Source organism: Tachypleus tridentatus, chromosome 3, assembly GCF_004210375.1.
Source record: "Tachypleus tridentatus isolate NWPU-2018 chromosome 3, ASM421037v1, whole genome shotgun sequence".
Lineage (NCBI taxonomy): Eukaryota > Metazoa > Arthropoda > Merostomata > Xiphosura > Limulidae > Tachypleus > Tachypleus tridentatus.
Window position 1 is genome coordinate 3233697 of NC_134827.1, and position 16879 is coordinate 3250575.

The following is a 16879-nucleotide window of genomic DNA, read 5'->3' on the forward strand; positions in this document are numbered from 1 at the left end:
AATTTCCTAAATACATTTCAAGTGTTTGTTTTCAGTGAAACTTTATATTTTGTTATTTTTTATACTCTAACTGTGTGAGGTCTATCACTTAACCTCATAACCATCAAAAAAGATTAGGAAATATAAATTATGCTTTTTTTCATGCTAGAATGACTACGTGAGAACACAAATGTTTAGTAGCTTAAGTCTGATAACACTATACATGAACATATATATTTATTTTTTATTGTATTGACTTTCCAATTATGCCTGGCTAACATTACATAGCTTGCCTTGATGCAGTGCACATGCTCTCAGGTCAAGATATCTAGTAATATAAAATTGACCTTTGGTCTTTCCTAACTTGACTATGTTTTAGTGCTTTAGTATTTTGTAATATGCAGTCACATTTCAATTATTATTCATTATATAGATGTATATGGGTTATTGGTATTTAGAAATATATTATTAAACTTACTTTTCCTAAAATATAGAACAAAAAAATCAAGGAGTAAAAGCAAACAATTATCTCTTCTTGCTACAACCTTTGTACTCAGTTCTTGCTGGACATAGGTTGATAAGCTTTTTAAAATTTCACATGTGGGAAGATATCAAACAAAAAAATTTTTTTTTTAGGTTTTGTATATACAATTGAATAACTAAAAAATCTTAAATAACTACACTGATACCATAGAATTCTACTATAATTTATTGACATAAGTAACAAAGTTTTTTGGTTTTTTTAATATTATAAATGCAAAACCTCGAGCAGAAAACATTTAGATCCAACTTACCTCCTTGAAACTTTGATCGAAAGGACATGGAAGCCTTTCAAATATCAAGATAGTAGGGAAAACCACTGTAAGGACGTTCTGAGCTGTTTGTTGTTTATTCACATGTCATGTCTGTAGTAAGAGTATAAAATGGACTGTCTCAATATGTGTAAAGAGTTGAATGGGGTTACTGTATTTGATTCAGCAAATAAGCCTTATCTTAACAAAATAAAAAGATATGAGGTTCGTGTTGTATATTCTAGCTTGTCAATATTAGTAATTTGAGTTCCTGATTTGTACAGAAAAACTTAGTATATATGTATATAAACTTAGTATTTTGACATCACAGAAATCTAATTTTAAACAGTGCTGCTTTCAACATATCAAGTGACTCACTAAAATCTATATTTAAATGTGTTAATATTTATTTTTAAAATAAGAAATTAACTTGTATACAGTATTAAAGTTTGAATTATAATCTACAATTTGATTCCAAACTTATTGACATAAATGTATAAAGTAGTAGTTCAATAAAATTTTGAATGCAAGTCAACAAACATAATGATGTGGTCTTTGAACCTGTCACAAAAGAGTTAAAGCATTAGCAAGCTTAACATATGAAATTGAATTATTAATGAAAAGTAAAAGTAATAAAAGTTAGAGCTAAGAGACTGAGAGAAAGATAAGAATCTTTAAGCTCATAATGCCCCACATCAAAGATTATTTCTCATGTGTAACACATATGAGAAGGTAGTTGCTCCCAAAGAAACAGTAAAACAGGGAGTGAGAATTAAAGAGCAGAATATTTCAAATGGACCACTTTGGGTCATAAATACATTTTGTCATTTTTTTTTATTCATGTTTGAATCTATTAAAGATAAGCTAATTTTAAATTTGCATTAAAAACTGATTGTAGTATGAACATCTTTCCTTTTGTTTTTCATTCTCAGAAGAAACAGGATGGAAACCTGAGAAAAAAAAGTAAGTGTATATGCTATTTTTGTAAAGTCGTAATTTAAAAAATAAATCTTGGTATAAATATATATATACATATACACACACAAGAGTTGTTGTGGTGACATATTATGTGTAAGTACTTATCAATATTCTATTTCCTTATTTGTTTGACAGATAAAAGTGAATACTGTTGCTATGTTATGTAAGTAAATCTTGTAATAAAAGCAGTAAAAGAAAATGTTTATGGCCTTACAAAGTCTGGCTTACCTTCACCATATAGTTACCTAAATTTAATTAGATATATAAATAATTTTATTTCATCAAATTCTTCATTCAGTGTTATGCAACAGACCAACTGTTTAATTACTGTGTGTGTGTATACTTATGCATGTGTTAAAAGAAAATACTCAATACAGTTGAGAAACAATAGCTTTTAATATCTAATAGGGTTTTACCTCATCACCTTTTGAACAATGGTACACTTCTATGATTCTGAATACTTTCACTTTGTATTTATTAATATAATAAATAGTATATTCTTTATGTAGATTATAAAAATTCTCATATTAAGTAAACAAGAGTATTGCACACTATACTTGATTTGTACTTTATTAAGTTAGTGTTTTCTTTTATAGTTTAAAAAATGCTCAGACCTTTTAAACATTTTGAGAGATCCAAATAACATTAAAATATCTTGTAACAGTATAATAGTTATTAAAAATCATCTTGCTTATTAATGTAGAATAAAGAGCATGATCAAATGATCCATGGTGATCATACCAAAATTAAAATAAGACAAAGTAGAATCATAATTAGAAAATATTATTAAATTAGTATTAAATTCAATGCTAAAATTTTATTTTATTTTATTGGTAGTTTAATAGATGATAGATTAATATGCAGACCTGTCAACTCATATGTTTTAGGCATAATATTTCCTCCCCACCCTCCCCCCAATTTTACACCTGTATGAATTGTTGTGTTATTTTATGATTTTATGTGAAATTCCAAAATTCTTCCACTGAACTTTCTTCTAATATTTTTTTAGAATTTAATTTGCCACTCTTTGCTTTGCATCTCGATATTACTAATGTTTGAAACAGTCTATTAAAAATACGTATGAGTAATAAATGTTCTGATTGTTTTTTGAGAGGAAAGTTTTGGTTCTGCTTTGTCCACAGTGACTCCAACAAAGAAAAGAAATGTTTATAGTGAGCAGAAGTTCACTGATATTTTATCATCCTCAAAGAGCATGAATTATGCTAGATGTTTAGTTTGTGGTTATGATTTTTCCTTTGCTTGTGGAGGTGAAAATGATGACATCAGAAAATATCTCAACACTACTAAACACCAGCAAAATTAATTGAGGGTATCTGTAGTTAATAACTGGACTCATTTTTTCATAAAATCTTCTATTGGTGATTTTTGACTATGGTTCAAAATCGTTTACCAAAATAATTCTGAATTTAGAAATCACTAAGAGATACAAATGCTCTAGAACCAAAACCTCTGCAAAACTGACTGAGTTTTGAGTAACATTAAAACAAAGGTTTTCCAATTGTCCACTGGTGGAAGTAATGACATTGACAGAAAAATGTAGTAAATGCATTACTTACTAAGTTTAATTTAATTGGAAAATTAGTGGAGAGAATATTGCAGAAATCCTACAAGAAGAAACTAGCTGTAGAGTCCTTAAAGTGGAAAAATTGTGCCTCATTACCTGTTGGTAACACAAGTGAAAAATTGGGGAAGAAAGAAGTTGCATTATCTTCTTAAAATTAACCCTAAAGTGCTGATTAGGGGATATAAATGTCACTTTCTTTATTTGGCAGCAGAAAAAAATAGTAAAAAAATTGCAATGTCAGTTTGATGAAATTTTTGTTGACATTTATTCCTATTTGGACAAGATTGCAAATAAGAAACAAAAAAGAACCCAAAGAATTCTAGAATCTGTGATGTGGAAACTCAAACTATTCTGAATCATATGTGAACATTCTGACTGTCCCTTAGAAAATGCTCACAGAAGTTAACTAAGCAGTGGAAACCTTTTAAGCAATACTTTGAAGCCAAACATAATGAAAAAAAAAATGAAGAAAAACATAATCCATGTGAAGATAAAGTCTGTTCCATGCAGATCAAAGATGGTATCACTGGAGAAAAGAGTGACTATTTAAAAAATGCAGAAGTCTGTTAATGTGTTCCCGGAGCAGGGATCAAGATCTTTTATGGATTATTCGTCTAAGAAAGTAGCTGGTAAAATTGCAAAGACAAGTGAGAAGGCACACCTGACACCAGATCACCAGGAAACACCTGTTTGCGAGAGTAAAGATTTTGCAAGTTACTTAAATAAAGGAGATATATATGCATTATTTCAAAACAGTTGTATTAAAATCTCTGGCAAGTGTAATATGAAACTACACTTGTAGAGAATTCTGTTTACTTTATTCAAGGATTTATTAAGCAGACTTTTGACACCACATATGATTTCAAATTGTTCAAATTTTTGTATTTGAATTTCAAAGACAGAAAATTTCAGTTATAAAATGAGAACTTGGTAATTAGTTATAAAGTTGAACCTTTCCTCACAAAGCTTAACAAATGGAACCAGCTTTTTATGAAGGTGTGAAAAATTATTTTAAAACTATATTGGAATACATGAAGGTCATGCCTCTACTTTAACTCTTAGCTTTGAAACATGAAAAAGTAGCAGATGTATCTATTTTCGAAAAGTGTTCTTTGAAATTGATAATTTGTTAGAAAAGTTATTTTTTGCAAAAAATGCACCTTGAGCCAGTACAATGCTGTAATTTCTCACCTATCAGTCTGATTCGTTGACTGGTATAGATCTTAGTGAGCCAGCAGATGGGTATTGATATAGTATTGGAAAGATGAAAAATGAGCTGTATAACTTTAATATGATAAACCTTCCAAAGTAATGAAGTCTGTCCTTGTAATACTGTACAGTGATTCAGGTTCTGTGAGGGTTTTCTCTTTTGTTTGCAAAAACAGAATGGACTTTTGAGGATCAATGTGAAATTCTTTCTTAGAATCAGTGCTGATAAAGAACATAGAAATAGTTTTTTGCTATTTTTCCCTTATCCTGATAATGATTTCTGTTCAAAATTTAATGTTGGCAGATCTGAATACATCTTAACATATTAAGGAGCTTTTGATGTATACATTCTAAATTCTGATCTCAGAAACTACTGAAACGATCATCATTAATCATTACTGGTTAATATTCTTATGACTAGGTAATATTTATATTACTGAGCAATAACTAAAAAAAATTGAAATTTCTACAAAAATGATATGTTTCAGATATAAGTAATAAAAATTGCAAAGAAGAAGTTTCAAATATAAAATAATCAAAAAACAAAATTTAAAAAAATATATTTGTTTTTCTTTAGTGAAAAATCACATGAATATTGCAACAGAAAAGCAAGACAGTTTCATTGATAACTGTATCTACAAAAAAATACCTTAACAAAAGTGGCCCTGTGATGTAATTCTGTGATGATAGCTCTTCTTTTAAACTAAAATTTTAATAAAATCTTTTTCCTCATGGATGGTGAAGGTTATTGAACGTCAAGTATTGGGTACATTGTTGTAGAACTGTTAGACAATTCCAGAAAAGGCCATAAGCCCAATAGTCTTCTGCAAGAACTGTCAGTTATATCTGCCCTCTGGACAGGAATTTCTGCTGTGCTGGTAGATATAATGATGAATTTAAGTAATGAGTTTACAGTTGCAATTCAGTCAGTTACAAATGCTGATTATTTTCTTTCATTTTGTTAATATGAAATAAAAAAAAGTAATCAGCTTGCAACTTAAATGGTAGTTTTTATAAATAAGTTTACTTTTGAAAAGTGAATTGATAGGTAAATATTAATTTTTTTCCAATTCAGGCATCAGCCAGCAATCTCAGCCTTCTTATGTTTGTTTTATAAATTGCAAATGGTGTTGGAATACATATATATATATATTTCAAAGTGCAAACTCTACTTCAGTAGAATTAGTTTATGATGTTTAAATTTTATACTATTATATTTTATATTTAAAAAAAAACAACTAAAGCTACAAGTAAATATTACCTTCATAAATCATTGTAGTAATATGTATAATGTTTTTAAATTAAACATGAAGCACAACTGTACTTCCAAAATGCAGATGTATGTTAGGTGGAGGTTGGGGGTTTATTCATATCAAATTTATAGTAAATGTCCAACTACTTGTACTAATTGATCAATAACTACTGTTACAGTTGAAATATTTAGCCAAAACTGAGTGGTTGAATTTAAAGTGCACAGATGAAGGATTTATTCTACAAGTACATTGTGTAAAGACACGCTCTAAACATAAACATATTTGTGTACACTTGTTGGTTTATGAATTATAAAGTAATGACAGATAAAAATATATTGCCATTATTCCCTTAAGTTGCAGCATGTTAGCAAAGTACGAGGGCTGTTCAAAAATACGCGGACTGTTTGAATTGCGCGGCTCCAGTTGGTTCCAGGGGAATCCGCTTGGTGTCGCTAGGTTCGCACAGATCAGCTGATTACGACGCCATTTCTCAATTGCAGATATCTTCATTTGTGTATTAGCTACGCGGTTTTAAGTGAAGTGCGATTTTTTCGTTTGGCAGATTTTAGAATGAATGATCTGAAGGAGCAACGACTTGCTGTGAAATTTTGTGTTAAACTTGGAAAATCTGCGACTGAAACTTTTGCTATGCTTAACACAGCTTACGGTGATGTTGCTAAGAAGCGTACGGCATGTTTCAAGTGGCATGAACGTTTTAAGGATGGTCGACAGTCCATTGAAGATGATGAGCGTCCTGGACGTCCTTCCACGTCAACTGACGACCCACACGTCGACAAAATCAACACCCTGGTGCGGGCAAATCGACGTCTGACTGTCAGGGAGCTTGCTGAAGAGTGTAGGATATCAGTTGGATCTTGTTACGAGATTTTGACCGAAAAATTGAAGATGCACCGCGTTGCTGCGAAATTCAGCCCTCAGAACTCGTGAGTTTTTGGCCAAACACTCGATCACTGTTTTCCCCACCCCCCCTACTCACCTGACCTTGCTCCTTGCGATTTTTTCTTGTTCCCCAAACTCAAAAGACCCTTGAAAGGAAGAAGATTTGAGAGGATTCCCGAGATTAAGGCAAATGCGACGAAGGAGCTGGAGGACATTACAAAAGAAGCGTACCAGGACTGTTTGAACAAGTGGAAACACCGTTGGGATAAGTGTGTGCGTTGGGGAGGAGAGTACTTTGAAGGGGTTCCAGACCTGTAACTTCTAAATAAAGTACATTTTGTTTTATGACGTCAGTCCGTGTATTTTTTGAACAGACCTCGTAATTATGAATCTGTTTTGAATTAATTGTGTTATTTTTATGTATTTCAAACATCTTTGAAATAACCTTTCAATTCACAGTGTTGTAAAGCAAGAGCAGCTAGACCCTGAACAGTTATACCAGACACTAAAGACAATTCTAACACAAATCAAGGTAAGTGAAAGTAAATTCAGTTCTTTTAAAATGTTCTTCACTTCATGATGTATTAGAGCAAGAACAGCTATATCGAGAACAGTTATACTAGACCCTAAAGACAAGTCTAACACAAATTAAGTTGACTCAATTGTTGTAATATGCCACTGGAAAATTGTGTATGCTTCCTTTATATTTAATAGAGGTTCTTATTTATTCAAACTCCAATATATTAGGTTGTCCAGAAATAAATGTTGGAATTCTCATGATGACATTTAGAAGCTGAATATTGAGTAACTTATTGTTGGTTGGTTGGTTGGTTTAATCCAATGTTTGTTGCTTACAAGATGTCTTAATTGTCTGCTGTTTCAACTGCACTCAAAGTAAATTTTGGAAATGCCAAGGCAGCATGGACAAGAAGGACTTTCTTCTGATTTTCCTCTACTACTTCAAACTTGGACGAAAAGCTACTGAAAGTACATGGAACATCAACCAGACCCTTGATACATTAAGGGAAGTAGTTGATACAGACCCTCGCACCACCTGAATGTGATTGGAAAGATGAAAAAGTTAAATAAGTGGGTTCTGCATAAACTAACTGAAGATCAACCAAATTGGCATTATAAGGCCTGTTCTACTCTGCTATTGCGAAACCGAAATCATCTATTTCTTGAACGGATAGTGACATGCCATGAAAAGTGGATTCTGTATGACAATCAGGAATGATCTGCACAATAGCTTAATTACAAAACATCCCAAAACATTTCCCAAAGCCAAAGTTTCACCAATGAAAGGTCATGGTGACTCTATGGTGGACTGTGGCCAGCATCATTCACTACAACTTTTTGAATCCAGGTGAAACAATCACAGCAGACAAATACTGTCAAGAATTGGCTGAAATGCATTGAAAGTTGTGTGAGAAACAGCCAGCTATGGTCAATCTATGGAGTCCTATTCTTCTTCATAACAATGTTCATCTCCACATGTCAAAGATGATGCTCCAAAAGTTGAATAAATTGGGAATCAAGGTTCTGCCTCATCCACCTTATTCTCTAGACCTCTCCCCTACACATTTTCATTTTTCAAGCACTTTAACAACTTTTTGAACAATAAATGCTTTCAAAATTAGGTAGCTATAGAAGAAGCTTTCAGGGAGTTCATTGACCATAGAAACTCGTGATTTCTACAGCAGGGGCATGAGTAGCATCATTCACGTTGGCAAGAATATGTTGAAGCTTGTGGTGCTTACTTTGGTTAAAGCATGTTTTACAACACTGGTTTATACTTTTCTAAACTTCTCAGCTAAAAAATGACATTTATTTCTGGACAACATAATATAAATGCATTTTTCTAATATTTAGGAAGCAAAAAAAATTGTGTATTGTACATTAATTCTGGTTAAAAAAATTGTAAAGAACTTTTATGTAAAATTATTACTTTTGAATGCCATTAAATATTACCAAAGATTAATATATTTTCTTAATAAAAGCTGTTTTACTTTTCTGTGAAACTAAATTAAGTGAGTAAGCAATTTGTTTGACATGCAGAGCCACAACAGCTCTTGGCCCTTTCAGAAGCCAGTGGAGAAGTCCGAAGCTCCAGATTACTATGACCACATCAAGTACCCAATGGGTTTGTAGTTCTTTATTATTGTAATATATATAGCTGCGTACGTATTTGCTAATTGCTTATTTGAACTTACATAACATGTTTTGTGCTTGGTTTTTGTTTTATCCTAATGAAGTAGATTAATTTTTATAAAAAGGTTTTAATATGTATATATTTGTATGTGTGTCTACATATATACCTAAAGGTAGAAAAATGCAAATGTGATAAAATAAAGAAATTAAACTTTAGGAGATAAATCACCTTTAAAAATTATAATGGTAATTTATTTTCTTGGCAAAGTTTCAAGCAAACTTTTTCTAGCCAGAAACAAGTCTGTTAGTTAATGACAAACCAACAAGCTTTGCTTCTGATTTGAAAAACTGTTTAAAATGTTGCCAAAGAATTAAATTATTACCATATTTTTAAAGGTGATATTTTAGAGTAAGTAATATTTTCATTACTTAGGGTTAAACATAGATTTTCTTATTTGTATCACTGAAAAGAGCTAACTGAAGGTTTCCTACTTGCTCCCTAGTGTCACAGTGGTATGTCTGCATACCTGTACCACTAAAAACTGGGTTTTGATACCTGTGGTGGGCAGAACACAGATATGCCCTTGTGTAGCTTTCTCCTTAATTCTAAACAAACAGAAATGTAATAAACTTTGCATGTTTCAAAAGTAGACATTCATTTTCTGGGTGGATTACTGTGTGTGCTGAATTGCTATTTATGTACTTTTTCAATTGTGTTTTATATAAGTATCATGAAATCATTACCTGTTTTGTTGTGTTATGAATTCTGATTACTTAATCACCTTAGAGAATATCATATTTATATATTACATAAATTAATACATATAACAGTGCTTACTTTAATTAATGGTTTCTTAAATTAATTTTCAGTGAATAAGTAGGCTTAAGTTTTTGTGCATTATAGATTTGAAAACAATGACAGAAAGACTGAAGAACAGATATTATGTGAACAAGCGGCTGTTCTGTGCTGACATTCTTCGTATCTTCACAAACTGCCGTGCTTACAATAGCCCAGACACTGAGTATTACAAATGTGCTAACACATTGGAACGTTTCTACCAAAATAAAATGAGAGAAGCTGGACTTTGGGACAAATGAAACAATATTTGAAATAATTCTGGACATTTGAACAGCCAGTTTGGCAGTCAACCTTTCATTGCCATGTTATGAAATATTAAATATTGTACTTTAATATTGTATTGTATTCTTAAAAAATTAAATGTGAAAGTCCACTGAAACAGAAGAGGAAGGAGTTATCATACTGTGTTCTTCACATGATCTGCTGAAATAGAGTCTCGGAACATCTTGGAATAATAAACTAGTCCGATTATGAAGTTATTATACTTTAAATAGAGACTACTAATATCACTCCTTGGAAATATATGAAAATCCTACATAAAGATATGATATTATATAGAGTTTTTTGGACCATACATTTAAAATACTTTTGGATGGGTAAAGCATGCCAACATTATTATTTAAAACTGTAAGTCTGCAGTGTTTTCTGAAACAATACAAAACAGTGTAATATGTGTAAGTAACTGTAGTTGATGCTAGAAGATAACATTTTGGAGATATATATTTTACAGTGTAGTAGTAGTAGTGATACTGGTTGGTCAGAGGCATATCTGTAATAGAATGAGGTCTCCAAGAATTCTGAGAACGTTAGATCAATACAAAGAAAAGAGCATTTGTCACACATGTGCATACACTTGTATATTAACCACCTGAAGAACATCTCTGTTTTAGTGTTGCTTGTTGATATGTGAATCAGCAAAAGTCCATTTAACCTTATTTCATTCCACTTTCTCCCTAGTGTTACTTGTAGTTTCAAAATGTGTTCTTTTTTGAAATTTCAAAATGTACTTTGAAATTGTAAACCATATTCATGTCTGGTTGTGTATGTTTTCTGTAAAAAAAAATTTTTTTTTCACTGCACATTCATTACTAATATTGTTTTTGCTCAGGTTGTGCACTCAAACTAATAGTCCCTCAGGGGCACAGCAGTACATCTGCAGGCTTACAACACTACAATCTGGATTTTGATACCCATGTGGAAAAGTACATGTAGCCCATTTTGTTTTGTGCTTACCATCAAGCAAACAACCATTCAAACTAATATTAATTCTACAAAATTTAAAGTTTAATTTTCAATAAACTCTCTCATTTATTCTGTATGTTTAATAATACAATTAAAAAAAAAGGGAAAATTACTTGCATAGTGAAACTAACAAGGACATCTATGTATACAATACAGATGTGACAAACTTATCATAACAAAAAAAAAGTTTTACTTGCCATTAAGATTGAAATTTGTAAAACTGGTTTTGATTTTTTTTAAATGACCAGTTGACATTATAGAAAAATAATATAGTACAAGTGCATGAAACTGAAAAATTTTAGTATTTTGTATTATAGCTCAGTTCAAGTATGGTACAAAAACAGTTGTAAACAAAGTAAAGCATTAGTATTAATGTCCAAACTGTAATGTTTCTGTTGAATATACTATAAACCAATTTTTTGTCAAATAAACTTTCATCTTGTATTAATCACTGGTTATTGCCAATATATATCTTTTAAAGCTTGGTTATCAAATACCTTTATTAAAAGTAAAGGTGCTTAATCAATAATGAAGTAAATTAATTTCTGGTCAACGTGAGCTACCTAAATGCAGTTACGACAGAAAGTGTTCGTACCCCTGCGTCGTGAGTAGTTTTTCCTCATAACTTAAAAAGTATAATGATTAGGATAATGAAAGTACAGTATATTATAAATATTATACTAACACACATCTACATAAATTTTTATGTAAATTGAACGACAAATAAACTGTTTATAAACAAATAACCAAACATAGGAGGGGCAGAAAGTGTTCATGCGTCTACTTTAATGGTCAGTTGTGTAACTTTTCAGGTGAATTACTTGGTGCAATCTCTCTTCATAGCCCTCCATGATCGTTTGACAGTACTCAACTGGTATTTTCTTCCATTCTTCACAGAAGGCCTCCAACTCTTGCAAATTTTTCAGATGACATTGATGAACCCTGGTCTTCAACTCATGCCAAACGTTTTCAATTGGGTTGAGATTGGGTGACTGCAATGGCCACTCTAGAACGCTTATATGGTTCCTCTGCAACCAGGATTGCACATATTTTGATGTGTGCTTAGGGTCATTGTCGTGCTGGAAGATCCAACGATGTCCAAGCCGCAAGGTCCGAGCATCATTCTTGATATAAGTGCCTAATATATCAACGTACTCTTCTTTTTTCATGATTCCGTTGATGCGGTGAAGGCTGCCTACACCAAAAGAGCTGAAGGAACCCCATAGCATGATCAAGCCACCTCCTTGTTTAACTGTATGGACGGTGTTCTTTGGAAGATTTCTTTTCCTGTTCTTACTGAAAATATTGTGAACATCATTGTGGCCGAAAAGCTCGATTTTAGTCTCGTCTGACCAAAGAATACTCTTCCAATAGGTAAAGGGTTTATCTGCATGCTTTCTTGCATACATCAGTCGTGCTCCTAAATGAACAGGCTTTAAATATGGAGTTCTACAAGGATGGCATACTTTGAATCCAGAAGAGCGTAACATGTTCGTAACTGTAGAGGTGCTTAATTCAACCCCAGTTTCCCTTACCAATTTCTGTATGTCATTGTGTTAAACGAGGGTTCCTACTAACTTCTCTGAGAACCTTCCTCTTGGTTGTCTATGGAAATTTGGTGGGTCGTCTGGAACGAGGGAGGTTAGCAGTTGATCCTGTAAGCTTAAACTTGGCAATTATACTTTGAACAGTAGATTTCGGCACATTAAGTTGTGTAACAATACCGGAAAGAGACACACGAGATTTGTATTTTACAATAATTCGGTTTTTTAAATCACTGCACAGTTGTTTCCTGTTTGCCATGATGACCAAGCAGGAGCTAAATTGGTGGAAGTAAATTTTTTGCTGGCTAAATTCCAATAATTATGAACCCAGTGTCTAGTTCTGGAATGGTATAATTTAGTTTATTCACCAAACTAAACAACATTTTTACAGGAATATCAGTTTTTTCACATGTTCTGAAATGTACAAACACTTTCTGCTCCTCCTATTTTTGGTTATTTGTTTATAAACAGTTTATTTGTTGTTCAATTTACATAAAAATTTATGTAGATGTATGTTAGTATAATATTGAGAAAATATTTTCTCAACCCAAATGAGCTGTTTTTGCATATATGTTGATTTTAAGTTTAAGGTGTATGCACCATGATTGCACAATATTAACCAGCCTGTTGAGAAATGTGTTCATAGAACAGAAGATTTGTGTACAAGAAAAGAAATAAAACATTGTCATAACTTGAACCTTGTAACAAGAGTTAATATAAATAAGGAAATAGATCACGCACACTTTGTACCTCCGGATGAAGAAATAGTTGTACTTTTCGAAATAACACATTCTTTACAAGTTTTGATATTTTAATCATCACTGCTACATTATAAGTACTAGTATGATATTCAAACATGCCTTCAGCTATTAAAAATTAAGTTAGATTTACAGATGTATTAGATTTTTCTATTTTGTTGGCATTTCTTTTCATTGTCATGGTACCCATAAACCTCAAATTAACTGATTCTCCAACATGCTGGGCAATCTACAAGTCAAATGTATTAATAACAAAAAAGGTTGAATTGGGAAGTTCACTGTTCTACTACAAAAACCATATTTAGTTAGTTAAATTAATTACTGGTAGTTTTTAATTATATCTACAGTTACGACAGAAAGTGTTTGTACCCCTGCGTACCAAGTACTTTATTGCTCATAACTTAAAAAGTATCAAGATTAGGCTAATAGACATATGGTATATTATAAATATTATACTGACACACATCTACATAAATTTTTATGTAAATTAAATGACAAATAAACTGTTTATAAACAAATAACCAAAAATAGGAGGAGCAGAAAGTGTTTGTACATTTCAGAACATGTGAAAAAAACTGATATTCCCGTAAAAATTTTAAGTTTGGCGAATAAACTAAATTATACCATTCCAGAACTAGACACTGGGTTCATAATTATTGGAATTTAGCCAGCAAACAATTTACACCAGTACACCCATTGAGAAAATATTTTCTCAACCCAAACGAGCCGTTTTTGCATATATATTTCTCTACAAGTGGGTTTTCTCGACATCACTGATTATTATTCCAACCACATTATTTTTTATTTGATTGCTAAATTAAACCTAAACTTGAATAAGGCAATACCTCTTTACCTAATTCTGTAAGCTTGTTCTAGTTCTTGAATAAAACTTTTAAGAAGAGGTAGTGCTATTAAAATTTGCTTTTTTGCAAAGTTCCAAGAATAAATTTAAAAAAAATTAAAACAGTCTGTGAAAATATTTAAATCATTCATTTTGCAAAACAAAATTCACACTTTTTGTTGTTTATCAAAACACAAGTAAAACTACAAGACAGTTCTTGGAGAATGTTGAAAATTGAGTACTTGATTATCTTTAATGAAATGTCAATGTTATTTGCTGAAATGATGATGAATAGTAGTTGCACTTGATCAAAGGTGTAAAGAGCGAGGAGAGTTCTTTAAAACCATATTTAATTTTTTCAATGATTTAATTTTAATCGTTGTATATCAAACAGTTAAAAAGTCTGGGTAAGTAACATTAAACATTTCATTGAAAAACCTAAAAAGGCTAGAATGACACTAAGATAGATGACAGGTTTTTTTACTATTGCTTTTAACTTGATTTTTAAACTTCTTCTATATTGATATTAAGTATTTTCATAAAACTTGACCTGTTCAGTGCCGTAGACGAGATAACTCGTCCAAGCCGATTGGTAACACAATGCCACGGTCGAGTTACTTCGTACTCAATAATACCTAACTTCAATGCTAGATGTCAGCACCATACATGCATTTTACCAACTTGCAAATTGTTGGTAAAACACGAAAAAGTTGCAAAATGAAGCATTAGAGTTGTATTGTAGCAGCTGAAATACTTGGCAGTCAACAGGTTAAATTTTTTTTTTTTACTATTGTTTTTATGAAATCATTGTAAACAAGTCTACTTGGGTTTGGATCAATCTTTATATTTACCTTCATATAATCTCATGTCAAAATTTGGCATTCACAAATAAGTATTACATAAATAATTACAAAATGTAATTTTAAATGGTGTTAGTATGAATATATTATCAGTATATGATCCATAGGGTTGCGTGTCCTAAATGTTTAAGTCAGTCATTATAAATTTCCTTAAAATTATAATCAAAATAAAAGTATAGCTCATTCCAACCAAACAGTGAAATATGGAAAAATTTACTTCAGTACACCCATATAAATGAGTATGTTACATGAAAACTATCTTGAATATGCAAATTGGTAAGATGTGTGAACATTATAGTTACAGACGAATGGTTTGTGTTGGAACATTTTGGTGCAGGTAGTGTGATGTCACATATACATTTACCACTTTTGGGAAAGGTATGTAACATCAAGTTGACACAAAGTATGTATAAATTGAGACTGGGGATTTAGAGTTCCCAAGAAAGGGATATTTCTTGTATGTTAACAAATTGAAGCTACCAGGACCATTCAGAAAGAAAGTTGCAATGAGTCTTACTCCAGCTATAGTAAGCAAAGTATGGCATCTTGTAACAGGTGAGAATCTAAAATGCAAAGGTCAGTGGCAAAAGCCATCCATGTGCCCTTGGCAACTGTACAGAATATAATAAAGAATGATCTTTGGAAGGAAGAAAGGCCAACAGAATACATATTTTTTACAGTGGGTATAAATTCTATAAAGGTATGCTTGATTTGTCTAAGAACATTTTCTGGTGGTTCTTTTAAATGAAACAGTAAGTTAGCATTTCCAGTATTACTGAGAATGCATTAGCCACCTTTGCTTTTTGTTTGAAGGAGAATCATAATAATGCTATACAAAATAATGCAACAGGTGTCTTAGTTATGTTTCTTAAACTTTTATGAATAATACAATCAACTAATTGGTATAAAGTTAATTGCATCCTTCTGCAACATTTCTAAATGAAATTGTAGATATTAAAGATGTGCATTGAATATGAATATTTAAAATATATGCTACAGAGGCATGCTTCCTCTGCCATTTTCATGATGTCACTGTTTTCTTTACAGTATCTCTTCATTGAGGACATTCTGAAACACTGTTAAAAGACACATTATTGTTGTGCATAATGTTAAGCTTGTTCACAATGATGATTCAAATGTATTTTAAGATAAGACTTTGAATCATACATCCCATTCCAACTATTGCAATTTCAAAAAGCTAAAGAACAAAATGGATATTCATTCTATTCCACATAAAGGCACATTGGCCAAGTTATTGGATACAATACCTTTTCATTTCTTTATAATTGAATTGTTGGAATTTAAGTTTGTACACCATTGTCCTCATACACTAGATTAATTATAGAAAACCTGTAAGGAGGAATGATGTGTTTTGGGCATGACAGCCTTATGATTTTAAAAAAGTATGCTGCAGGGCTACTCGAAATATTGTAATCATTCTTACAAATGAAGAGAAATAGCAAAACCATTAAGGAAAAGAGTTAAACAAAGCTTAACGGTTGAAGTATTCGTTTTAAATTCAGTAAAATATTTTTTAAGCTTTGGTTCATCAGATAAAAATTTGTAACAGAACCTAAATTCTACTATATAAAAATAAGTTTTGTTTTCATTCAAAATGTTGAAACCATATAAGGGATGCACTATTTTAAGGTAATTATTGTTAAAATTATTGTGTTATTATACGTGTTTACAACTTAATCTTATTTTTCATCATTATCAAGTTCAAATATTATATTTAAAACAAACTTTTGTGAATTTAATTTTTATACTTTGATGCATACCAAGAAATCTGAAACAGAAGTTTTTGTTTATACAAACTTGCATGGTAATAAAATATGCAAACAGTATTTGTGAAATATACATTTTTGCAAATCAAAGAATGATTTTTGCTTTTCACACTTATAACACTTGCTTTTTAATTTCTTAATA

General features: G+C 31.3%; 1 protein-coding gene across 9 annotated transcripts in view; it reads left to right on the forward strand.

Moving 5' to 3' along the window:
* Window positions 1-11395, forward strand: part of Gcn5 (Gcn5 acetyltransferase) — a 75600-nt gene extending 64205 nt beyond the window's left edge. For 7 of the 9 annotated variants that reach the window (XM_076492511.1, XM_076492509.1, XM_076492508.1 and 4 more), the window contains exons 17-20: window positions 1703-1733; window positions 7155-7227; window positions 8754-8838; window positions 9751-11395. In XM_076492511.1, the coding sequence (XP_076348626.1) occupies window positions 1703-1733; window positions 7155-7227; window positions 8754-8838; window positions 9751-9944 (383 nt within the window). In that variant the 3' untranslated portion in view covers window positions 9945-11395. The remainder of the gene's footprint in view (window positions 1-1702; window positions 1734-7154; window positions 7228-8753; window positions 8839-9750) is intronic. The other 2 variants (XM_076492515.1, XM_076492514.1) reach the window with 1 other exon arrangement.
* The last annotated feature ends 5484 nt before the right edge of the window (window positions 11396-16879 follow it).